Source organism: Ochotona curzoniae, unplaced genomic scaffold, assembly GCF_017591425.1.
Source record: "Ochotona curzoniae isolate NIBS_2020 unplaced genomic scaffold, NIBS_Ocur_1.0 contig_1, whole genome shotgun sequence".
NCBI lineage: Eukaryota > Metazoa > Chordata > Mammalia > Lagomorpha > Ochotonidae > Ochotona > Ochotona curzoniae.
Genome location: NW_024464918.1, coordinates 37,305,599 through 37,330,909, shown reverse-complemented (window position 1 = coordinate 37,330,909; position 25,311 = coordinate 37,305,599). Strand labels below are relative to the sequence as shown.

The 25,311-nt window shown below is 45.2% G+C and overlaps 1 protein-coding gene across 4 annotated transcripts in view; it reads right to left on the bottom strand.

Annotated features, from left to right (window-relative positions):
* The window catches only part of PCBD2 (pterin-4 alpha-carbinolamine dehydratase 2), a 42,980-nt gene that overhangs the window by 1,451 nt on the left and 16,218 nt on the right, over positions 1 to 25,311 (bottom strand). For 2 of the 4 annotated variants that reach the window (XM_040972047.1, XM_040972040.1), the window contains 2 exons: positions 3,017 to 3,097; positions 265 to 2,028 (listed from right to left, as the gene is read on the bottom strand). In XM_040972047.1, coding sequence (XP_040827981.1) covers positions 1,927 to 2,028; positions 3,017 to 3,097 — 183 coding nt within the window. In that variant the 3' untranslated portion in view covers positions 265 to 1,926. Of the gene's footprint in view, positions 1 to 264; positions 2,029 to 3,016; positions 3,098 to 17,616; positions 17,698 to 25,311 lie in introns of those variants that run through there. The other 2 variants (XM_040972032.1, XM_040972026.1) reach the window with 2 other exon arrangements.

Below are 25,311 nucleotides of genomic sequence, written 5' to 3'. Positions count from 1 at the left end.
AGAGAAAGCACTGTCATCACTTGAACATCTGGAACAGACGAGGCCCTGGGGCTTCAACGTGGACAGCGTCTCTATTAACGTGAACGATTAGTTACTCCGAGCAAGTAGGATTCCTTCCATTAGAATCTATCACAGGCTTGTAATACGCCATCTTCAACCTGCAGTGAGGTCCAGGTCCCAGCATATGCCACACCCTTCATGGATGTGAAATCATGTGTCCAGCGCCTCTGCCTGGCTGAGGAGCCACATCCTGCTTTTTCTGCCATTTACATGTGATACGCCTGCCAACGAGGCTGTCAGGTCTAACTGCTAAGACCATTTAACACTGGGAGGAAGGATTTCACTCGGGTAGAGCAGCAACACATGACATGACAACAGGAGGGAGCCACTGAACCCCCGCAGAAGGGAGAGCATCCCACAGGATGAGCATCCCTGGTACTCTTCCAAGTCAGGTATGGGTTATGGGAATCCGGCTCCTCTGCACAGAAGGCGTGAGGATACACCATAACTGGCTAGGAAGCCTGCTGAGAACAATATCACTGCCCAGACATGTTCTTGACCTGCAGGGCAATCTGGTTAAGCGTGCCAGGTGGTACCAAAAACTCACGGTTTATTTTGTTAGGTGTGATAATGGCACGGCGTCTTACACAGGAAAATGATTGTGCTTCTTAGCAGCTTACTTAAGATGACATACCACCTGGGGTTTGCTTCGAAACACTTTAGCAAGGAAAATAAAAAGGGGAATTATGTGGAACAACAGCACCAGCCATGCTGGCAGTTACTATACACAAGCACCCAGGCGATGAGCATGGAAGGGCTCAGTATATCACCTGCTGTACTTTGCAGTAGGTTCCAATTTGCTCATGCCTAAAATATTCATCTGAAAAATCCAAAGCACTGAACTCAAACGCTTTGGTAAGATTTGTAACAGACAAAGAGAGTCTAATACCACACAGCTTTGCCTTTTCCTTTGACCAAACAAAAAAAAAAAAATTGCTAGAAGTAGAAGTGCTAGCATCAGGGCTCTGTGCCCTTCAGCCGGTGGCCTCTTCTGCCTGGCCCCTGCTCACACAGACCTTGACACCAGCTGTCCACACCAGCCTCTCCTGGCAGCAGAGCCAGCCAGGCTCTGGCTTCTGCGAGCACAGCCACTGTGTGATGCTTCCACATGGGCTCTCAGGCCCGAGCTGGGGCTGGTGGCAACAGGGTGACTCTAAAGGCTCCTGAAGGGAGTGCATCCCAAGGACACCCCTGTGGAATCCTGAAGCTGCAAACCCTCTGGCTGGGGGTTGGGGGTCACAACATTTAAACACTGAATGCAACAGCAGGCAGTTCCTCCCCTCATCGCTGAACTGGTCCCTGGGACATTCAGTCCTCGTAGCGCCACCTTATCTCCAAGAAGCCAGGGGTGAGACACACGTCTGCCGCTTCAGTTCCCTGTCAGAAAAGTAAGCCACAAGAGCTCATCCGACATCAGTGACTTATGTCACCTCATTAATTACTTAAGCAGAATCATCAGCTACAGTTTGAACCTTGGCTTCACAAGAATTGTTGTATATAAAGTTAAAAAACCACCACCTGCAGGGCTCTTGATTCTTTTTCCACCTCACCACTGTTCTGCAACAGAGCTCATTTGTATCGTGAATGTCTGGGTTATAAAGCCTGTGAACGCATCCTTATAGCACTTCTTATCTTATAGGATGCCACTTTTCGGTATTTCCCAAACCTCTTGGGTTACAGCATCTCCTGTAAGGGATTAGATAGGGTGAGAAATGCTTCACAGTTGAGTTTTACACTTCAGCGCTGATCTTAACAAATGTCATACAGAGGTTCTAAGTTTACAGTTTAATCAATCCATGTAAAATTGCCTCTCAACTACACGACAGCTAAGATATGCCCAAGACTTTACATGCATTCTGGAAGGAATCACACAGAGGCAGAAGTGGCTGCTTTGTCGATGAACTTGGCCAGCTTCACGTCTCTCTGGGTAAGTCCGCCGCAGTCATGCGAGCTGAGCGTTATCTGGACCTGAGAGAAGAGAAGGCCATGTTTAAGGTGCTGAAACATGGGTCAGGCTGCACTCTGCTCGTCGTGTGGGTCAGAAATGAGCCTACTATGCAATATTTGTATCTATGACATGAGAGGACTAAACACATCAGAAAATAAGACATTGTAAGTTAACAGACACAGCACTACCAAAACCCAGCCAACTGCGAAGGCACTGCTGGCTTCAGGCCAGGCCCAGCAGCTGTCCAGGGACAAAAAGGTCCCTCTCCTACGAGAGACAACTCAGCTGCCTGGACCTCAACTCCTGTCTTGGAGAAAATATTGGGGGGGGGCTGGAGATTCAGAGTCCATTTTAACACCTACCACTTTAATGACACCAACTCTTTTAATTCACTAGGAAAAATTAAACTATCAAACATGGTACCACAATGCTAGAAAATTAGAAAAGCACATTTCCAAATAAGGGGGTGGGAAATGCAGCAAGGGACAAAGTGCTCTATCTTGACAAATCAACTAAATGAAAACTCTGCACCAGGCAGGAAAGCAAAGCTCACTGGTATCAAGCTGCTCCAAATCATGCCAATAACATCCACTCGTACTTCCAAGAGAAGAACCTCAGGGGCGTGGGGATGAAAGGGGGCTCCACAGAGCAGCAGCATCAAGGGGGGCTCAGGTCTCCCCCGAACACATAAGGCCACACCGATCTGATGTGCTTCCCTTCCTTCCACAGCCTCCCTTAAAGTGGGCCTGTACACCTGAAACGCTTGCCTCCCTGGAGAGCCTCTCTTGGCTCTACTCTGCCCATCACCTCCAGCGGGAGACCGGCACGGAGATGAAGAGCTGCCACACCACGCTCGGCAGCAGACCTCCAATCTGTCACTTACAGAAGAGAAACAGTAAAGGGCGGGCTCTTAACATGGTGACACCAAGCTGTGCCACCCAACAAGGGAGAAAGAAGCTTCTTAATCCCCATACTTGAGAGGGCCCCAGAAGCACACCATGCAGTTACCTTGTTGTACACGTTGAACCACTCCGGGTGATGGTTCATCTTCTCCGCTTGCAGGGCGACGCGGGTCATGAAGCCAAATGCCTGCATCAGAGCAAGTCAGGAGTGATTACTGGCAATGTGCCTGCCAAGGCTGGCAGGGCAATCCCACCACAGCCAGGGTCATGTGCTGGGGGCAGCCAGGAGCCTCCACCAGCACAGCACTGCTCGCTGCGGGGCCCAGCAACCATGTAGCAGGGCTGTGACCTGTTGCTCTGCCGGGAAGAACACTTGGGCTCAAATAAACAAACCAGGAAATTGGTCTCACCCAGTGACCTGTCTGGGCTCTTTAACTGTCCTCAGGACAAGACTCTATCCTTGACAGCACAGGAATAATTTCCCCTCAGCCCAGTGGCCTCACCACCCGGCAGCCCCAAAGCCAGGAGCCACTCTGCCTGCAGCCTTGCTCCTGCTGCTCTCGGGGACTGGGCTGCTGGCTGGGGCATCAGCCAGGGGAGTAAGGTGGAGGTCTGTGAATGCACCCTGACCATACGCCCTGGCCAGAACAGGCATCTCCCCAGCCTGCCTCTCCAGATGCAAGGCCACCCAAAGCAGAACACAGAGCACTGCCTGCCTGCTTGGGGTCTCCTCGTTACCTCTGCTCTGCTCAGCAGAAGTAACAAATGACAGAAACACTGCGTCGGACTGAAGACAAGGGGATGCCAACCCAGCCCAGGCTCCGAGTGCAGCCCCGAGGGGAACGGGAAAGCAGGATCCTGTTAAGCAGAGGATAAATGTTAAAATTTTTAAATTTTTTTCTTCTTGCTCTCCCATCTGGATGAGGGTAAGCTGCCAACGGGGGAGTGTGCGTCTTGTGTCCGGCAGGCAAAGATTGGTTATGTGAACTGTTTAGTGTTCCTCCCTGGCCTGAGAGGGCAGCGGTACACCAGCGATAAAGCTACAACAGCATGCCAGGGCAACATCATGGACGCTCAGCCAGCCCCACCATGGACACTCCCCCTAGAAAAAGCAGCACGATGTTAGCTGGGCTACACTTTTTGAGTCACCAGCTGTTATTAGAGAGCACTTCCTAGTCCACACGGGAAACGGGGGAGGTGCCCCTAAAACTACTTCCGCATCGCTCATTGCATCTAGGCCAAGTGGTTTTGGGATAAAGATTTCCATTTTGACATCAAAGGCCTCAAGGTGTTTCCTGTTAGGAAAAAGGGACAAAATACATGTAACCATCCATGGAATTATCTGTGGAAAAGGCCAACATTCACCCTCCCAGGCCTTCTCCCCCTGTAGTGAGAGGGACAGGTGGGACGTGGAAATCCGCCTTGGCTACCTGACCACTGAGTCAGCGCCTTCAGCGACGTGTGGTGAGATCGCAAGGACTCGGCTTGGTCAGCAGCACCGTGCAGACTCATCATCATGACTGGCTCGCAGTAATCACAGCGGGGCCCTGGGAATAGGAGCCATGCATTCAAGCCCTGCCTCTGCCAACGGTGCCATGTAACTCCACTCTGAGCCTGCATTTTTGTCTCAGCAAACAGGAGGAACACTAAACAGTTCACATAACCATTCTAATCGAAACAAGAAAGGTGCGTCTGCAGGAGCCTGGCACAGAATCAGAGGTCACGGTGGCACGTGCCAAGTGGCACAGGGTGGCACTTAAAGGACACTATGAGGGCTGGGACACTATCTCTCAACTGTGAGGCTCTAAGCCTCCACATGCTTTCTTTCAGAATCGCCCTTCCCTATGCCTGCATCTCAGGAGTAGAAAGAACACCCCTGCCACACACACAACTCAAACACACAGGTAACACCCTGATGCATACAGCCTGGGAGAAAACAGCTTCTCCACTGCAAAAGCTTCTGTGGGCACATCACTGCCCAGGTTCTTCAGCCCTATGGTCACAGCATCGTCTCACATGGCAACCCACAAGTCCAAAGCTGCACCTAAACGCTTCCCAAGCTTCCCAAGAGTCAAACGGAACAAGGGGAAGACCTGAACACGAGAGCTGCTCCCATCTCTGACCGCTATAAGCACAGCAGCAGAATCACTGCCCCCCCCCAGGACTTTTGTTACTTTTGTTACTTTTGTCATTTGTTACAGAGAGAAGACTTTCAGGGGAAAACCCTCAGCTGGAGGCACAGCATCCAAAAAAAAAAGGCATCTATCACACCCATGCACAATCCACTAAGATGCACAGACCTGAGGACAATCCAAATCTGAATATGCCTCAGTTTTGTGTATTTTTCTCCAAATGTCACATAATATTCACGTTGAACAAAATATCACAAATCATGGACACAGGATTCATTCCTAATTGTTCCCTAGGGAAAAGAACAGTCAATCTGCTCGGAGAGCACAGACAATTCCATAATCCTCCTTCCATTTAATGGAACCAGATAATCCTCAAAATATTTATTTTTAAATCTACAAATTAAAAACATCCACAACAATACACATTCAAATTAAAGTAAAAGAACCACTGCAAGGAACACAGATGAAAGGGAAACAGCAAAACTTCAAAGGGGATTCTGATTATCTGGAAAAGTATGAAGAAGCAATGGGGCCAACTGGCTGACCTAGCAGATGGTGAGCGGCATCTGTCCTGTCTTTCTGTAAACAGTTACTTACGGCCCTGACTATGTGCTTGCTAGAATTCCAGTTGCAGACTAAAGAAAGCCCTTGCAGAGGCAGGGCCAGTGTTAGGGTGCAATGGGTTCCCAGAGCTGCATCAGCACCATTTCATGTCCCGGTTGCTCCACTTCTGACCCAGCTCCCTGCTGAAGTAGGGAAAGCAGCACCTCCTGACACCGACATGGGACACTAGGGCAGAGTTCCTGGAGGCTCTTGGCTTCAGCCTGGTGCAGCTGCTGAAGCCATTCAGGGAGTGCACCAGCAAAACAAAGTTCTGTCTCTCCCTACCTCCCTCCTTCTCTATAACTCAAGCTTCCACATAAATAAATATTAAAAAAAAAAAAAACTTTTATGTACCTAAGAAGTCAAGCTTTCAGAAATCATTCCATGGAAGCAAGCTAGAAACAGTTCAAGGCAAAACATTACTATCAACCCAGTAAACAACTTACAGAACAGGATCGAGGAAATGTTCAGAATCGAGTAGAAATCAACAAGACATCAGCAGAATTTGAAGACAATAAGTACAATAAGTACAAAAGGGGACACAATGAAGATCTAAGTCAAAGGAAATCGCTAAAACTACAGAGAGCAAAAACGGCCAAAAAACCTAGAGCTACAATTCAACAAAAGTTTCCAGAAACAAAAAACTTAAATCTCAATGCTGTAAGAATTCAATCATGTTGACACATCAGAGGGGAGTAAGTGATGTCAAAATCCGTTACGGCATCTAGTCCTAAAGACAAACGCACTTAAAGGGTGAGCAAGAATCTGCTGACTTTAAACTTCCACATGCCAACAGTCAAGACTATGTCAGCAGAGTAATACCTACTAAGCCTTCAGGAAATTAAAGTGAAAACAAAGAATTTTAAGCCTAGCTAAAACACTGCTAAAAATTAAATGCAACAAACATTTAGGAAAAGTGGGGTGTGATACCCATTCTTACTTTTGAGGGAACTAGTAAAGAGCAAACTCTAATTAACTAAGAGATGAATGGAGTAACTATACTAAAGGTACTTATAGTGAACAATAAATCCATTCACCTCTAGGAGTACATGAAAAACAATTGCGGGAATGACAGCTGCAAAATGGAATGCAAATGGAATCAACTACCAAAGGGGCTAAAAGAGAGAAAGAAACACAGAAGGTAGATGGCAAAGTTGAAAGATCAAGGATTAGAAATACAAGTATATTTAAATGTACAACACATAAACACTGGAACCGCTGTAATTAAACAGTGAGGGATATAGAATGAAGTACAAGTATAAACTGGATATTGCTGATAAGGTGACCACAAATGCTGTCCAAGAAAACAGAACTAAATATCTTGCATAAAACTGTAGGAATTATAGAACTCACAAGAGAAACAACAAAAAACCTGCATCATGACTTAAAATAAGGGAAAGAGAGGGCATTTGGCTTAGCAGTTAAGACTTTTCTAGACACCCACATTTCACATCTGAGTGTCTATGTTTCATCCTTGGCTCCAGTTCCTTGTTCCAGCTTCTTGCAAATTCATACCCGGGGAAGCACTGGGAATGACTCAAAAAGTAACTGGGTTCCTGCCACCTATGTGAAGACCTGGACTGGATTCTCAGCTCAAGAAATCAAAACCTGCAGCTCTCAGCAGGTACTTGGGAAGTGAACTAGTTGATGGACGTTCTTCTTCTGTCTCTCTGACCTAGAAATAAAAACAGTAACAAAACAAGGGAGAAAGGAGTACAATGGAATGAATGAATGAATATATGAATATATATGAATATATCTCTACTCAATAAAAATTGAGAATGCAACTTCTAAAATATCCACCAAATACAGAAACTGAACATACCGCTCTACAAAGAAAATCTCAATCAATTGCAAAAATTAGAAACACTCTTATAAAATAGAAAGCTGACATAAAAGCAAGAAAATCTTTTTTAAAAAGTTTTTGACTCAGAGCTGGCATTGCGATGCAACAGGTTAAGCCTATGGTGCCAACATCTGTTATGAACACTGGTGTGTGCCCCTGTTGATCCACCTGTAACCCAGATTTGTGCTAATGCACCTGAAAGTCCAAGTCCTTGGATCCTGTCACTCAAATCTAAATAGATGCTAATATTGAAAAAATAATATCTGATGGTGGCCAGCATCGCAATTGAACATGTTTAACTGCTACTTGCAACACCAGCATCTCATGTGGGCATCTATCTTGAGTCCCACCTGCTCTACTTCCAACCTAGCTCCCTTTCAATGCACTTGGGAAGGCAGGAGATAATGGCTCAAGGCCTTGGGCCCCTGTCACCTATGTAGAAGATCTGCAGGGAGTTCCTAGTTCCTGGTTTTGGTCTGCTGACACCTGGCTATTTTGGTCATTTGGGAAGTGAACCTGAGGATGTAAGATCTCTCTAATACTTTGCCTTGAAAATAAATAAATAATCTTTCTTAAATTATAATATCCAGGATGAAATATCAGAATCAATACTCTCTAAAAATTAACAAAATTACAAGAATAAAAGTAAAGCAACCAACGCAAGAAAAGAAATAACAACAAAATAAACTTAAGGGAAATACCAGGAATGGATGTATACAATGAGAAAAGCAGAAGTAGATGAATTAGAAATATGGTGGAAGTAGTATATCCAGAAGCTGGTTACCCAAAAAAGTGCATGTTATAGGTAACTGGCTGTTACACCCAAAAACAAGCAAGACAGCAGGACGGCATAAACAGAGACAAGGCGGACAATCACAGATCCAAGGGAAATTTTTAATGCAAATTTAATAAATTTAACAGTTTTAACAAATTTATACTTGAAATAGTTTTTTGAGTAAAATTATTAAAACAGAATCAGGAAGAGAAAACTACCTAAGCAATCAAATATAATAAAAGAGAGATGTGCTTAGAATGACAATAAGGAGCCAGCACTATGGCACAGCAAGCTAAGCCTATGTCTGTTGTGCCACATCCCATATGGGCACTAATTTGCATCCTGGCTGTTTCCACTTCCATTCCTGCTCCCTTCTAATGCGCCTTGGAAAGCAGCAGAAGATGGCCCAAGCCCTTGGGATCACACTGCACCCATGTGAAGGACCAGGAAGAAACTGCAGGCTCCTGGCTTTGGCCTAACCCAGTCCTACTCACTGTAGCCATTTGGGAATACGAGCCATCAGATGGATGATTCTCTCTCTCCCTTTCAAATAAATAAAAAACAAATATTTTTTAAATAAATAAATAAGATACACAGCAAAGTAGACCCATGCAGTCCATGTCACAGGTTGAATTCCATGAATCTTCAGGGACTCTACCCAAGCTTCTTGGGGAACTGAACATCACCACTAATCCATCCGCCACAGAGCACAGAACTAGAAAGATCACTCACAAACTATGTTCTAATGACCCATCATATACTGTCTCCAACATTCCACAAATACATCACGTACAACAAAACCACACACTGATCTTTTGCTAGTTAAAATCTTAAAAAAAAAAAAAATGAAGAATAAAGGTCAAGACCAAGTAAGATGCACTTTCAGAATGAAAAGATGGTTCAACTTCAAGGAATATACTAATATAATTAGCCATAAAAAAACATCAAAAGAGGAAATCCAGGCAATGACTTCCACAGACTCCAAAACACACCTGTTTACTCAGTATCTATAATTTATTAAAATGTTTTATTAGAGACAACCAGATGGACACTTCCTTAGTATGACCGAACCAAATATTCTCAGTCCAAAGGCAGCATTATTCTTAATAAGAAAATACTAGAAGATGTCTCATCAAAGACGCCCCCCAAAAAGTTTCTAACCTTCATACAGAAACAATAACTAATTAGAAAGAAAAATACTAAAAGAAAAGATCCTCTTTAAAATAGTATCAAAAATGATTAAGAAAGCTTGGCATGATGGTTCCATGGCTAAATCCTTGCTTTGCATATGCCAGGATCCCATAGGGCTGCCAGTTCATGTCCTAGCTGCTCCACTTCCCATTCAGCTCCCTGCTTGTGGCCTGAGAAAGCGGTAGAGGATGCCCAAAGCTTTGGAAGAAGCACTTGGCTTTTGATTGGCTCAGGTCTGGCCATTGCATTCACTTGGGGAGTGAACCAGCAAATGGAAGATCTTTCTCTTCATGTCTCATTCTCTCTATAAATGTCTTTCCAATAAAAAATAAATAAATATTTTTTAAAATAATTAAGAAACAAAATAAGAAAGACATTCTGTGTGCGCAGAAAACGTTAAACCACTATTTAAAAAAAAAAAACCAGATCTTATCACCATTGCAAAGTTCTTTTTTAGGGACAGGCATTGGTCCCGGCAGTCAAGGCACCACTTCAGACACTCCCATCCCATTACAGAGACCCCCAAGATTAAGCCTTGGCTCCCCTCTCCATTCCAGCTTCTTGCTAATGAGGCTCAGGCAGCTGCATTACTGCCACTCACAAGGAAGACATGGCTCAATTTCCCAGGCCCTGGTTTCAGACCGTCCCAGCCTGGGCTATTGCTGGTATTTGGGGAGTGAACATGCAGACATATCTCTCTCTCTCTCTCTCTCTCTCTCTCTCTCTCTCCTCTCTCTATCTCTGCCATTCAAACAAATAAATGAAAAAGTTTAAAACAGTATTTCCTATATGGCAATCAAGACAAACTAACAAAATCAAAGCATAAATACTATCGGTAGTATACCGATGTTATTGTTAAGCATATCAAGCATTCATATATTAACAAAAAACAGGCTAACCCTACAACAGTTTTTTTTTTAAAAGATTTATTTTATTTTTATTGTAAAGTCAGATATACAGAAAGGAGGAGAGACAGAAAGCAAGATCTTCTGTCCAATGATTCACACCCCAACTGTGTTCAACGGCTGGAGCTGAGCCCATCTGAAGCCAGAAACCTCTTTCTCCTCCAGGTCTCCCAGGCAGGTGCAGGGTCACAAGGCTTTGGGTCATCCTTGAGTGCTTTCCCACAACAATCAGGTAGCTGGATGGGAAGCAGGGCTGTCAGGATTAGAACCGGTGCCCATATCCCAGAGTGTGCAAGGTGAGGACTTTAGCCGCTAAGCTACTGCACCAGGTCCCATGATTTTTTTTTTTAAAGCACAAATTTAGACTATGCAAATCTATTGGTTTGGCAAAGATCTCTTTTTTTGGTTATTATTTATCTTATTTTTATTTTTTACATAGTTAAGAGGGACGTACAACCACGTGGTCCTCTGGCAAAGATCTTAGTTGGTGAAAAAGAGATGAAAAAGGACTCTCATTCACTGTTGATGCATAAAAATTGATTTTAAAATCTCCGCGGAAGATACTCTGATTGTATTTATCATCAGATTCCCCTTGCCTTGGGGAAAAATGTCCACAACTTTAGGCTAAAAAACTCCACTTCTAGGCATCTGTCATGTGGACACATTCCTACGTAAATTCAAAAAATGATCACTGCGGCACTGTTGATACAGCTACAGACACCAAACAGCCAGATGCTAGCACAGGGGGCACATTAAACAGCAAAGGGCACCTGGCATGGAAACACAGCCAAGAGACGCTAACAAATGGACAAAAGATGCATGGCAGTGGTCGCTGTGCAAAATGGAAAAAAGTTACCTGCATACACACTAATGCTTCCACAACATGAACTAACAGTGAATGATGAGGGGGGAAGGGGAGTGGCTGGTCACCAGGAACAGGAAAAGACTTACTCTACAGGTGGGTACCTTGCAACTCCATAGCATACCTGTACTCGACCCATTTTTAAACCTAATCTGTTTCTGTAAAAAAAAAGAGAGAGAGAGAGAGAAAGAAAGAAAAGAAAAAGTCATGCAAATGAGGTTCCCACCATCAAGGGAGTTGGGACCATGCGGTGCATGTAACCTGTTTCATATTAAAATATTTTGGCTCAGGTTAACTTCTTAACATATGCCTACCTGTTGAGGTGGGTTTTTAGTGCCAATTTACAGCATAGTTTGTCTATGAGCCATGTTCTGTTGAGCCACGGCCATTTCAAACAAACATATGGCCAACAAATAACATATAATGGCTGATAATAGTTTCAGTCTTTCCTCTATTGCAAATTACAAACATTTTATGAACAAGTCAATGAATGCATGATGAAGTATGACTTTTTAAGTCACTCTGCCATTTTAAGGAATGTAAGCATTACAATCACTGTAAATTGGGCCAATGAAGTTTGTCATTTGGAAATCTCCAAACCATCAGCAATTAAAGATTTTTCCATGAACCCCAAACCAAGTGTTCTTTGGGAACTTTAATTTCTCTTAAGGTCCCTTTTGTTTCTTTTTATTCCATGAAACTATCAAAGACTATCAGATGCGCAAAACCAAAACAAAAAAACCCAGTATCAATCTGTGAAATGTGTAGCAGCACCCTGAACTGGAAATGCTGCTTCAGTCCAGACAGCATGTACGATTTATTAAAGTTCTAAGACTTAACTTCTAGCACATATTTACAATACGAATCTTTCATTACTCAGAGCAATTCTCTTTGATATATGTTCCTTAAATCAGCTGCCTTTCATATTTTGATTATAGACCATTTTAATTATGCAGTAAAGAACATATCTCCCACTAAGAAAATGAGCACCAGCTACTCCAAAGTAATTTCCCCAGTACAATCTCCATTAAGCCACTAAATACTTCCTTTACTAATTCAATGAATTAGAACTCTATTGTTTATGAATCACCTTTATGTTTGTAGGCCTATAACCCTTCTTTTATAAAACACAATTGCTATGGAAGGAAATGATATTTATGTCTGATTAGAAATGAAAACACTATTACATAAATCAGTTTGGGCATTTCTTCACGTCTTGAAACATGATCGGCAATTTACTCTAATTGGTGATCAAGGAAACTATCTTGTGATCAATTAAAGTAATTACCAGATTCCGGCAACACAACCTACCTTAATTTCAGCTAGAGTCTGCACTTCTTCAACTTTAATTAAAAATAATGAAAATTATTAAGCAAAACTCAAGGCAAGATCATTGCCAAGCACGCATATGTCACAGGGCGGGACCTTCTCTTGGTGTTGGTGACTTATCAATCACATAAACTTCACTTGGGGCACCATGGGAAGGTGTTCTTTGCCCCAAACACGAGTGCATGTCTCACCATGACTTTCCCGTGGAAAACAGTGTTCATGGTTCCAGCCACTGCAGAGGAAACGTCAGCTCTCAATTTTCAGGCAACACAAGAATATTCTCCACTATGATTACAAGCAACAGAATCAACCAAAATGTATGTGATCCATGCTTCTCCCTTTGGCCTGGCAGCTGTATTTTGAGCACTGTGGTCAACTGCACAGACTCCAGGGTCAGAGACCTGAATTCGGTTCCTAGCTTTGCCACATACCAGCAATAAGATCTCAGAAAAAAATGAATCTTTGAAACAAGCTTCAGCTTCCTCATACATAGAAGGGGGCTAATTCACGCAACCTCTTTGCAGAATGCCTGATACGACTGAGAATGCTGGTGACAGCCAGCGTGTGTGGCTGCAAATTCCCTTTCAAAGTTAGCCAAAAAGCAACATGGAGACCACAAAAAAATCCACCTGTGCAAGAATAAAGGAACCCATAAATCTTCACTAAATTTTCTTTTAATATAAAAGTAGATTTCTTTGTAGAATGGGCAATGTATCAGGAACATCTTATCCAAGCAATGCTCCTGTGTCACTGAGCTAGAGACCACACGCTGTGCTCCCAAGGCCAGTTCCTGGGCATCATGGCAGAAACAACACTCACCATCAAGAGCCACTGGTCTGTTCACCCACTGCTAGATCCACCAAAGAATTCAACATTTCCGGTAACTCAGGCCAAGAATATTCAACTCTTGAGACAAAAATAGGCTTCACCAAGAACTGGGGACAAAGTCCACAAGTTACTAACAGAGCAGCCAGTGATGGAGCCAGGCCCAAGGCTAAATCAGTGCTCCCCAGACAGGGGTAACAAGTATAAGGTTTACAAGTATACATTCAAATACTACCTCCTGTTACACCGTTAATATTCAAGAGCCTCCTCCAAAAAACCCTCAGTCATTCTGTTTGGTAAATATAATATCCTTAACAGCCAACTGGAAATATGGGGCAGCCCTTTTTAATGCCATGTCACCATCTTCAACATATACCCCCAAATGAGAAAGCAAGGTGAAAATCATTTTCCTTTGTAGAACTAAGAATCATCACTGTGTGTGTGAATTCCTCCTGCATTCCCAAGCTAAGGAAACTCTTCTCTGACAGGGTCTACTGAAGTAATCCCATCTTCTTCAGGAAGCAGGGCTGAATCAAAACAAAGACCTCTACACAATTTCAACTCAGGGACCCCCTTCACTTCAGCTCCAGTTCCAGTCCAAGTTCACACACTGGATGGATGACACACAACGGAGGCATGGCAACCAGCTAACAGCAAGACATGTTCGGCAGGATGAGCACAAGCCAAGGGTATCTTTCCCAGCAAAGACGGCAGTTGTTTCTTAATTCTACTGTGCACAGGTGTCAGTCATGCCTGCTGCATCTTCATCAGTTACTATTGGGGCAGACCAACTGTTCCACTGGTCAGTGCCCCCTAAGTTTCTCACAGTGCTTCAGCTTTGCTCTCTTGGAAATCAGCACATTTCATGATTATTTTATCCCGTCTTTCCCCCTGAAAGCCAATCAAAGCACCACGCCAGAAGGAATCCAGAGAATAATTTTCCTGGAGTGCGCTAATGTCAAAGCAACTTCAGATGCCTTCCTGCTCTCTAGCCGTTGCAGTGATGCCTCAGACAGGTTTGCGTCCCTGTGATGCAGATCATCCTAAAGTGTCAGCTTCCAGGACAGGATGAGGTGACAGGCACTGCGAAGACGACCACAGCTATCGGCTCATTTTAGCCACTCCCCTAAGAATTAGAATTTAAGCATCTTGACATTGTCATCATTAGAAAATGTGTAAGACTTCATATTTACCTACAAAGATACCCTTGGACTTCAATTTCATGTGTTCAAACCACGACAAAAAAAAAAAAAAAACAGAAAATCTGCCCAAATGCATTAAAAATAGGAGCTGATAGGATAATCATAAAAATGTCCAAACAGACTAGCTTGCTTTTCTTCTTTATTTTCAACTGGCTCCTTTTAAGGGACAGAAGCAAATGCCAAACAGTTCCAGTCTATGCTGGACATGATGTCTGATTCCACTTTCATAACAGGATTTTAGGTGTCTACTTTGAGAGGCAGACAGAAGAGAACGGAAAGAGGAGAGATTGAGACAGGGTAAAAAATCCATCTGCTCACCCTGGAACAGGTTACAAGTGAACTGAAACTCAAGATCTCCTAATGGTAATCAAAAGGGCGGGGAACAGAGAGCCCAGGGCTCCGGGCAGAAGCGGCACCAGCAGCCCTCAACCGAGGCTGCAAAAGCAAGGCAGGAGGCTTCCAAAGGCAACAAGCCCCTCTCACTGGGCTTCCTGGGACAGGCGCTTTCTACCAACAGCCCCCAGACTCACCCCACTCAGAAAGCAAGATCTCTGGGGCTGCGAAGAGCTCTGCACTGCATCAGCGAACCCACATTTATCCTCTCCTCTCCTTCCTTTTCAGCTGGGAATCCACTTCCCATTTAACAGCCTTTAGGCACAGTTTCTGCTGCATCTGCCAATATTTTCCATAAGGAAAAAAAAAAAAAGCACTCAAACCTGGGAGCCTGGCCGGACACACCGCTGATTCCACAGAGGATCCAGCTACGCAGGTCACTGGAAGACAAGAATCTGCCAGACCCAAGGTTCAGAAAACCATGCCAAGCAAGGAGCCCAGGGAAGAAATCATCCTGCAAGTTGTCGGCCTGTGTTTGTCTCAAAGAGCACATGAGTTGTGAACTTGGAAAGGTCCCCGAACCTGTCAGAGGCCTCGGAGAGCAAGCTGAAGCAAGCCACAGATATATTCAGAATTTATCCTCAACCTGTTCTAGCATGGCTTATAGAGGAACTCCAATCCCTGCAGGGAGGGAAGCTTTTGTGCTTCAAACAGAGTGAGCAACGCTAAATAACTAAAGGAACAGCTTAGTACCTGGGCTATTTTTGGGTCCATGGACTCTTAAGGTCTGGTGGGTGGTGTCACTGTATCTGGGAAAATTAGAATCATCTCAGCTCCAGCTCATCTCTGGCCCCGCGGGATCCCACCCCCTCACCTCCACCAGCCCCTGTAAATCTGAGGCGCTCCTACTTCTTAACCTTGCTGCTGAGCGTGCGAGTCCTCATAAAACCCAGAAAACATCCCATTGGGGGACGGGGAAAAGGCTCCAGTTTGCTCGAATCATACACAAAGTAATGCTGTGTCTTTTTCAAAATTTACAAATTTTGTTCTGTGTGGCCAAATAAACTAAGCTACCTCCCGAACACAAATGAGAAATTACCACCCTGTGCTGTCATAGACTCGCAAATAATGCTAGTCACTCAGAAAACAGAGGTGAACAAAGGAATAAACGCTAAAACCTTTTGGTAAAAATATCTATGTATATATTCCTAGATAAACTACCTGAACATGGCCTGCTGGGGCTTTCTTTGGTGTTTCATATACTTCACAATATCCTGCGGGGGAAAAGTCTGTTTCCCGGAATGTATACAACAGACGTTTGTTTTTTCTGTCCCCTCGCAGAGCGGCGCCCTGCATGCACAGGCGAGGCCAGCGGCAGGCACCACACAGCAAGCTCCAGCCCCACATCAGGCCATGCAGCCTCCCAAGCCCAACACGCACGTGACAGCGCCACAGCCAGCCCCCAGCACCAGGCCAAACGTGCCAGCGGACAGACGGACCAAGTTGCGAGTGCTCAGCCACTTGATGCGAATGCCACAGAGAAATTGTTCCCTTTCGTCTTTAAAAGTTTATTATTTCATACCTTATGCAAATCATTCTTTATATATTAGGCAATAATATTTGAGAAATACTCAAGTCAAATTAAAGGCTTCAATAGCCTTGCCAAAAGCACTGTGATTTTCCTATAAAAAAATTATTCCAATTTGTTGATCTTACATAGGATGAAACATACTGTAACAATCTTCATAATTTATGTCCTGTTGGGACACAATGATTTAAAGTAACATAATACAGAGCTGCATCACAGCTAATCTAAACCACCTGACCAGATAAACACCAGCTTCCCTCCTCTCTTCAGCAAGGGCATTTCTGTTTATTGTCATATCATTTCCTCATTCTAGGAACATGCAGAATCAAGGCAGCCAACCTGCATTTCAGTGGGAGGCTGAGCCGGCCGCTCCCACGTCAGGAGACTGGGGAGCATGCAGGTACCAGTGCAATGTCAGGGCTTACAAGACAGAAAACAATCCAGGAATTCCACCCTCAAACTCATTTAGGACGAAGCAAACACGGACCTGGGCGGCACAATGGGGTCCAGGTGCCTGCTGGCAGCCACAGCCTCAGTGGACGCTTTCTGTGTTGTTGTCACTGTCACTGAAGGCAGTATCCCCCCCGACAAGTGATGGGGCTTTGACCACAAGCCACATTCCTGTCAAGACCTCAGGCACACCCATCGCCAGGCCCGTGGGCACTGGCCCACTCCCCGGATGCCTTCAGGGACCCACCCCAAGGAGCCCCTGCTCTTGAAGACTCTTGGCGGAAGGAACAAAGACCACAACATGGCGCCAGCCATGCTTTTTCTGGCCTGCAACTGTCCAGGCAGACATCACACGGCCGGGCTTGTCCAGAATCCACATCCTTCCACCCTCCTTGTATGCGCCAGATTCACGAGGCCCAGGGAGAGCCCCCTCAGAGGCTTTCGTGGGGATGGGGGCCAGGGCGGGTGGGGGGCGGTGTTCTGAAGGAAGGGTTTAAAGTTTCAATCGTGAAGGGAAAAGCTCAGGAACACATGTGCGTTCGGCAGATAACAATTCCCTGAAAATATTTTAAATCAAAACAAAACGCCTGTCTGACCAAATTTCTATAAACTTGGTTGGGGAAGAGGAAAACAAACAATTGTTTAAGGGTGGTTTCAAATATTACTTTCTGCTGTGACTGAGAATTTTCAAAGTTCTTCACGCTCCATTGGCGACGGCTCTGCTTCACGAGCTGTTCTGGTCGGCCCTGCCAAAGAAATGGTCTGATACACTTTATTACAACTTTATCAATTTGCTTACCCAGGCAAATATATGCAATTATCTCTGCCCATAACGGCCAGTGCAAAAGAGGATCCACCCATTGAAAGTAATGAGCTGAGTATCGCAGGGCGGGTGACACAGGCCTGCTGTGTGCCAGGCATCTATGTGCTCTCCAACCCAGCGCCCCCCCGGCGTGCACACAGCAGCCTCCGGGCCCAACTCCACCTGCCCATCCCCGATGCACAGGCCCACCTGATTGATCCCATCTTTGAGCTTCACCCGGGCATCGGTACAGGAATGGAGGCAGCAGGCACTGACATTTCTGTCACAGCCTGGAACCCTGATTCGCAAAATTACAGAGAAAATGTATTTGCAGAGAATCCTTTTACTGACATCCTGTAACTAGTGTTTTGAACTGGATCGCATGCACATTTGTAAAAATGTAAAAACACTGAGTTGTAAACCTGCAGTGCCGTACAGTGATGCTGCAAGTGAGCACCATCAATAGTGAGCTTCTGTTGGACGTGGGGTCATTGTTCGCCCTCACATACTCATAATCCGGAGCTAGCATGTCCCCATCACCTCTGCACCTCGTGTTCACCCTGCCAAGCTTTTGGAACCACTTCCACGTCAGTCATGCTGCTCCAAAGTCACCAGGGGACATCCACATTCTACCCAAGGGAAGGGGACCTCAGATGGAAAGGAGCCATAACATGGCTGAGGCCAAGGCCTGACAGCCTGGCATCCTGGAGCATCATTTCCACTCCTGTGTCAACCTCTGGCTTATCTGCTGGGTTTTCCCCTGGGGAAACCCTCACACCTGTACACGAGGAGACACAGCATGGTTGTTACAGAAATGACAGCAATAACAAACACGGGGAAGAACCTACATGTCCATCAAGGACAAAAGGGACAAACCATGATTTATTTCAATATTTTATTTGCAGAGAAACAAAACATTCTGACAGGTACGTACCAGCTGCAGTGCAGTACAAGGGGAAGAAGATCAGACAAGGAATCCAAAGCCCGGCTGCAGGCCCAGGCCTTGTGTTCCCCAGCTAGGTGAGAGGGAAGGATGAGCATCCAAACACACAGCTCAGTACCCTCATGCACTTAGTAGCCCCTCATGCACATAGCGGCGTGTACTAAGAGCAGGATGCCTTTGCCACCATCTGATAACAAAACGTTTTTGCTTTCGGCATTGACAAGGAATCTCCCGAGCAGACCTCTTCCAGTGGTGACAGTCTCCTGGGCCGCCGCACACTCTAACCACCAATTCTCTTCAGCACTGGGGCAGAGAAGGGAAGGGAAGCAGGCGAGCATCTCCTGAACAACTCCCCCACACAACACCTGCTACACAGCTCCAACAGGACTAGGACCACTACGTGACAGCAGAGAGAAAGGAGACCCCTCCCAGAAGGCAGGCTGGGATTCAAATCCAAGTTCACCTCCAAATCTTCCTGAAGAACAAAGCCCTGGTATCAGGCTGTGCTTTTTCTCCCTTTCTCCTTCTTATCTGAAAGTAAATTACAGCAAAACCGAGTTTCCTGTCAATTTCATTTTTAAAATCCCTATTATAAGAGAAAAGGGAAAGCATTACAGAAGGTTTACCAAAAGAAGGGACAAACACTGCTCTACATTTTACTTCCTTGCCCTTTTTTCCCAGTGGTGATATTCACGGAACTGTGAATGCTGAATCAAATCACTATGTCCAACCAAATGTCTGCTGCATCTTCCATGGCTCGGGAACCCGCACAACCCCACAGCAGGGATCACTTTCAGAAACTGTCCTGTGTCACATAGAAGATGGATACAAGAACCTACGTACCTTTTAGAGCCACATCTTCTAGTCATAAAGGTGCAGAGAAGAGTGTCTGTATAATGGGGGGAACTACAATCTTTCATTCCTTCTGTATATCTGGTGAAAATATGACATAGGATCAGAAAGTTCTCTTTAGCCGAAAACCCATTCAGCAACTAACGCTTCTAAGCACTAATAATCTGCTGGGTCAAAAAAGTGACAACTAAGCTCGTTAGAACGATTGGCCCACCAAACGTCACACAGCAGAGAAGTGTCACAGACTCCTCTAAGATGCAGGCAGTGTGTGCTACGGAAACATCCCTGGAGCAAAGATCTCAGGGAACCAAGTTCCTTTGCTCAATACGTGACTGACAGATATGCTGTGGCCATGTCGCCCGCCTCCATACATATGAATGTGAACACACCACCCACTTTCACATGTGTGACAGTTGGTATGCAACCTGCGAGCATACACACGACTGTGGATATGCAACCCACCTACACATCACATATGTAGACATGCCACCCACCTCTACACACACGACTATGGAGATGCCACAGCCTCCCCCATGACTTCAGACATGCCGCCTACTTTCACATACATGTAACTGTTGACATGCAACCCACCAGCACAGGCACCTGAGTGTGGACGTGCCACCCACCTGACATCCAGAACCCACTTTGATCAGAGGGCTCCCGACACAGGCTGTGAGAAGCCCAAGGAGGAAGAATGCAGCAGCGCTTTATGTATTTCTCAGTGAAGGCAAGCTCCCCACTCCCCTCCTGGGCTGCCTCATCTTAGTGCAAGCACCTGCCATTAACTGCAGGAACCGCTCCGACCATGGAGCTCTGAGATGGACCAAACCCCTGGGAGCTGTGACCAGCTGCATACCCAGAGGCAGAGTCAAACCAAAACTACGTCATGCTGTGACCACGGGGAGTATCACAAAGTCGGAAATCAACTAGATGGTTCTGAGCAACGTATACAGCCCACAGAGCCGTGCGTCATGACACCAACAGGGCCAGAGTGACAAAGACTACAGTACTACCTGTCTTAACTTCATAAGACTCAGAAAAGCACACCATACAATGTGTAGAATTTGAATTCCCACTTTATTGACTAAAGTGGCATTTTTCTTTATTTGATTTTTTTTTTATATATAGATATATACTTTTGTTTGAAAGGCTAAGAGGCAGAGACAGAAAGCATCCATCTGCTGGTTCACACTCCAAATGCTCACACAGCCAAGACAGGACAGGGTCAAAGCAGAAAGCCATGAATCAACGTGAGTGGGCAGGGACCCCACGCATGTGAGCCATCACCACTGCCTGCAGGGGTGCGCATGAGCAGGAATCAGGACTGAAACCCGGGGAATCGGATACGGAATGCAGGTGTCTCACACAGCGCTGTAACTGTCCACCCCGCTTTAAGGCTCCCTGGTTCATGTAAGACCTAATGGATACAGAAGCACCTGAAGGGTCCCGCAACACAGGCTGCCCCAGTGGGTATAAGGTACAGGCCCAGCCTCTCTCCCTGGACGGTCACTTCGCCCACCTAGTCTCAGCTTCCTCACCATGTGAAGAAGGGATAGACTGCGACTGAGGAGGGAGAGAGGTCCTTCCGCCATGTGTCCTACTGACCAACATAAGGAGAAAAGCACTGCGTTCTCAAATGGTTTAAAAACAAAACAAACCAACCAACCAGCCCTCACAGCACCAGTGGAGCCCCAGACAGCATCAGTGGAGCCCCCTACGGCAGTAAGCATGATTTATCAAGGGAGGGCTTTTTTCCCGGTTGTCAGGAGGGAACGCAAGCACAGGGATGTGTGTGGGGCCTGGGAAGTGTTTTACAGGATCCAGCAAAACTCCAAGGAAGGCAGCTATCCAGCTTCCCTCAGCCGCAGAGAGCACGAGGCAAGATCCCATTCGGTATGGGCCATTCCAGAAGCGCCCGCTTGGACCTCCATGAGTGTTCCTCTGAGGCTATGGCTGTCTGTGGGCAGAAGGCTGTGCCTTCTCCAGGTACGCTGACGGCTGCAGGCCCACACATGGGTCACACAAGGTGTCTACTGTCCAGGAGTCCCCTGGTGGGTGCGGATGTGGGTATGCAGAGACAGGGGTTCCTGCACCAATCTGCCTCCTCTTTGCTTCAGGTTTCCCCTAAAACTACCTCCAAAGATGGTAAGAGCTCCTGCTAAAACCCAGCACACACCCCATTACACCCATTACACCCATTACACAGGCTCAACAGCTTATGAAGACAAACTTCAGGGAATTTGGAAATATCTTTTTTAAAAAGTCAACAAAACATGAAAAGCACATTAACCACATTAATACAAGTTCATAATAAAATTATAAATCCTCCCTGTCCACCGACTAAGAAGTCAGCAGGGCCCGGCGCAACAGCATAGTGGTTAAAGTCCTCGCCTAGAACATGCCAGGATCCCATATTGACATCAGTTCTAATCCGGCAGCCCTGCTTCCTACCCAGTTCCCTGCTTGTGGCCGGGGAAAGCAGTTGAGGACGGCCCAAAGCCTTGGGACCCTACACCCGTGTGGGAGACCTAGAAAAAGCTCCTGGATTCTGGCTTCGGATCAGTTCAGCTCCAGCCATTGCGGCCACTTGGTGTGAATCATTGGACAGAAGATCTTCCTCTCTGTCTCTCCTCCTCTCTGTATGTCTGACTTTGTAATAAAAAATAAATAAATCTTAAAAAAAAAAAAAGCAGTCCCAATGACAGTTCACTACTTCACTACTTTTAGTTAGCTCTACAAAGTTTCTGTCTGGTGATTTCTATGAAAATTGCATATTTTGTATTTTCTTTACATGTATTTCCTTCCAACATTACATGAAGTCAGATATGTTCAAAATATATTTTCAAAAATAAGAGCATAAATAATGAATAGCAGATCAATTTGCTGAAAACAAGAAAAATTAAGGACATTATGAAGTACTTATGCTACCAATGTACATAAAACTATCACATTCCAAACATGCATGTAGGCTCCATTTTATTAAAATGCCAAGCCTGGCACAATGGCTCAAAGGCTCAATCTTCACTTTGCATGTGTCAGAATCCCACAGAAACACTGGTTTGTGTCCCAGCTGCTCACTTCACATCCAGCTCCCTGCTTGTGGCCTGGGAAAGCAGCAGAGGACGGCCCAAGGCCTTGGGATTCGGCACTCACATGGAAGACCTGGAAGAAACCCTTGGCTCCTGGCTTAAGAATGGTTCAGCTCTGGCCATTGCGACCATTTGGGGAGTAAGCCAGCAGATAGAAGAGCATTCTATCTCTCCTTCTCTTTGTAAATTTGATCTGCTTTTCCAGCAAAATAAATCTTTTTAAAAATGCATAGAAAGCCGTAACTAGAAGCTAGCATTGTGATGCAGCAGGCAAATCCATTGCTTGGGAGAATGGCATCCCACAGCAAATCTGCTGGCTGCTCCAATTTCAACCCAGCTTCCCACCAACAGCCCGGGGAAAGTGAGAGAAGATGGTCCAAGTGCAGCCCAAACGGGAGAGCAGGAGGACGCTCCGGCTTCTGCCTGACCATCATGCCATTTGAGGAGTAAACCAGTGAGTAGAAATTTTCTCTCTCTCTCTCTCACTCTTTCAAAGAAATAAAGAGTCTTTAAAAATTAAAAAAAAAAAAAAACATATACCTAAAAGAGCTTGTAGGGCAGTGCCTGTCACTTGCCACTTGTAATTTTACAAGCACTCAGTGAGTCTACTTACATTTAAAAAGTGGGGAATATTCTGGGTTTTAAAGTGACATTTTAAAATCTGATAATAAACTCCTGAAACTGCATTCCAAACACATTTTTAAAAAGTAATTAAACCTCTCAGACAATACTCAACATCCTATCTTCACAGGTTCCTACTTCTGCATCTTACCTTCCTGTCGCTTCTCGGTACCAACCCTCCAGCCTCTACTCCCACAGAACTGAAGGTAATGGTTCATTTCTACTCTAGATCAAACTCAAACCCAAGTAGCCCCTACAACACACAAAACTACCATGCAAACAGATTCTTCTGGAAAGTAGGAGAAGCCTCAAAAGAGACAAGACACCCTCTCAGAGAGTAAACCCCAGCATTAAACCCCAACAGTCTTCCGACAGCCACATCCTTCTTACAAACAGAAGATAGCCAATTGGTGAAAAGGCTCCTGTGGTCCACCTCTGCCACCTTTTCTTGGGGAGAAGGCAGGGTGACGTAGAGGCGAGCCCGATGAAGCCAGTGCTGGCTTCGCTTCTGGCACCCACATCAACAGCAGCACTGAAGGGTGCAAGATGTGCGTGATGAACAGTGACAGGGGTGGCTTGCTGGGCGTGGAGCCGTCAGGAGCTGCAGACGGGCAATCAGACCCTCGAACCCCTATCCTGTCAGAGCTAAAACGTTTCCTCGTGTGAGCAACATGACCAGCACTAACAACTCGGCAAAATGATGCTGGATTCTTGGCTCCCAACTGGACAATTTCGTTCTGTAGCAGGAACACTGCCATACAACTTCCCCAAGTCTTCAAGCAGCTTCAGACTGACTTCAAGACACAGTTTCCTTCCAAGCCCAGTGAAATGAAAGGCAGAAAACAGCACAAGAACAAAAAAAAAAAAAAAAAAAAAGGAAAAATTCAAATAACACACATACGCTGTTTTGCCATTTTATGAAAAACAAATGAAGAATTACACTCACATCACGCTAATACACCACGAGGCTGCCAGCGGTTCTCAGGGCAGATGTAACATTTTAGCAAATGTGATTGTTTGTGAACGAAATAATTCTGATCAAAAACTTAATTGCAGCCAAAGTGAGCCCTGCACTGTGTCACCGTAATCCGCTCTGACAGGGAGCAGTGAGTGGAGATTCCTACTGTGAACAGAGCACATGTGAAAGGTCAGCTTTGGCCTGGGACTTCAAACCCGCTAACGTGTAAAACAGTGTGCATTAGAGCCCGGAACGGCTAACCGTGGGATTAGCGGATGTCCGCTGCGCGGGGCTGATGTGCTCCGGGCAGGTAACAGTTAATTGGCAACCGGGCAAAGAGCGTGGCTTTCTTTTTCTTTGCTCTTCCCAACTTTGGCCGACAGAGTCCGGGCTTAATTACGGCCTTAGAATACCACAGTATTAGATTTATAACTCGCTCTCCATGTCACTTCTCAAATGAAGCTCATCTCTCTAACAATCAAATGAACCAAGAGGTGCACGTTCCTGAGAAATGAATGTTTCCAGACAGAACAACTAGAAAAAAACACACACACACACAAAATGAACAAATTTGTTCATCCAACAGCAACTATAGTAGTCGAATTTTGTCAAAAGAGGATTTCATTACATGGAATACATACTTTATTCTTATACAACAATCTGAAAAGTCAATTACCCAATACTTTTTCACATGCATTTAAAAAATCATAAGTGAAAATGTGGTTAGTACTAGTTTTCGTTTTTCAACATGGAGTGTTATTTATGAAAGAACCAAGCTAAATATTGTCACATAAGTCAAAGCATGCAAAAGTACTTTATACCTATTCAGTGCTGTAAAATTGGTTCAATTGGCTTTAAATTACAGCCATTTCTCCTCTATCTCAGCCACTTATTGCAACAAGGCATTAATGAGTGATAAAAGCTGGCACCACACACCGCAATGACTATTTTAGGATTTAACTCATTTCTGGGCTGAGGGGAAATAATACTCCTCTCTAGAAATAAGAAGGTCTTTTCTAAACTAAGCTCCCTTGCTGTTCTCGAAAGCAGCCTTGAAAGGTGTGTCTCTGGCCCTGCACACACACACACAGCTCC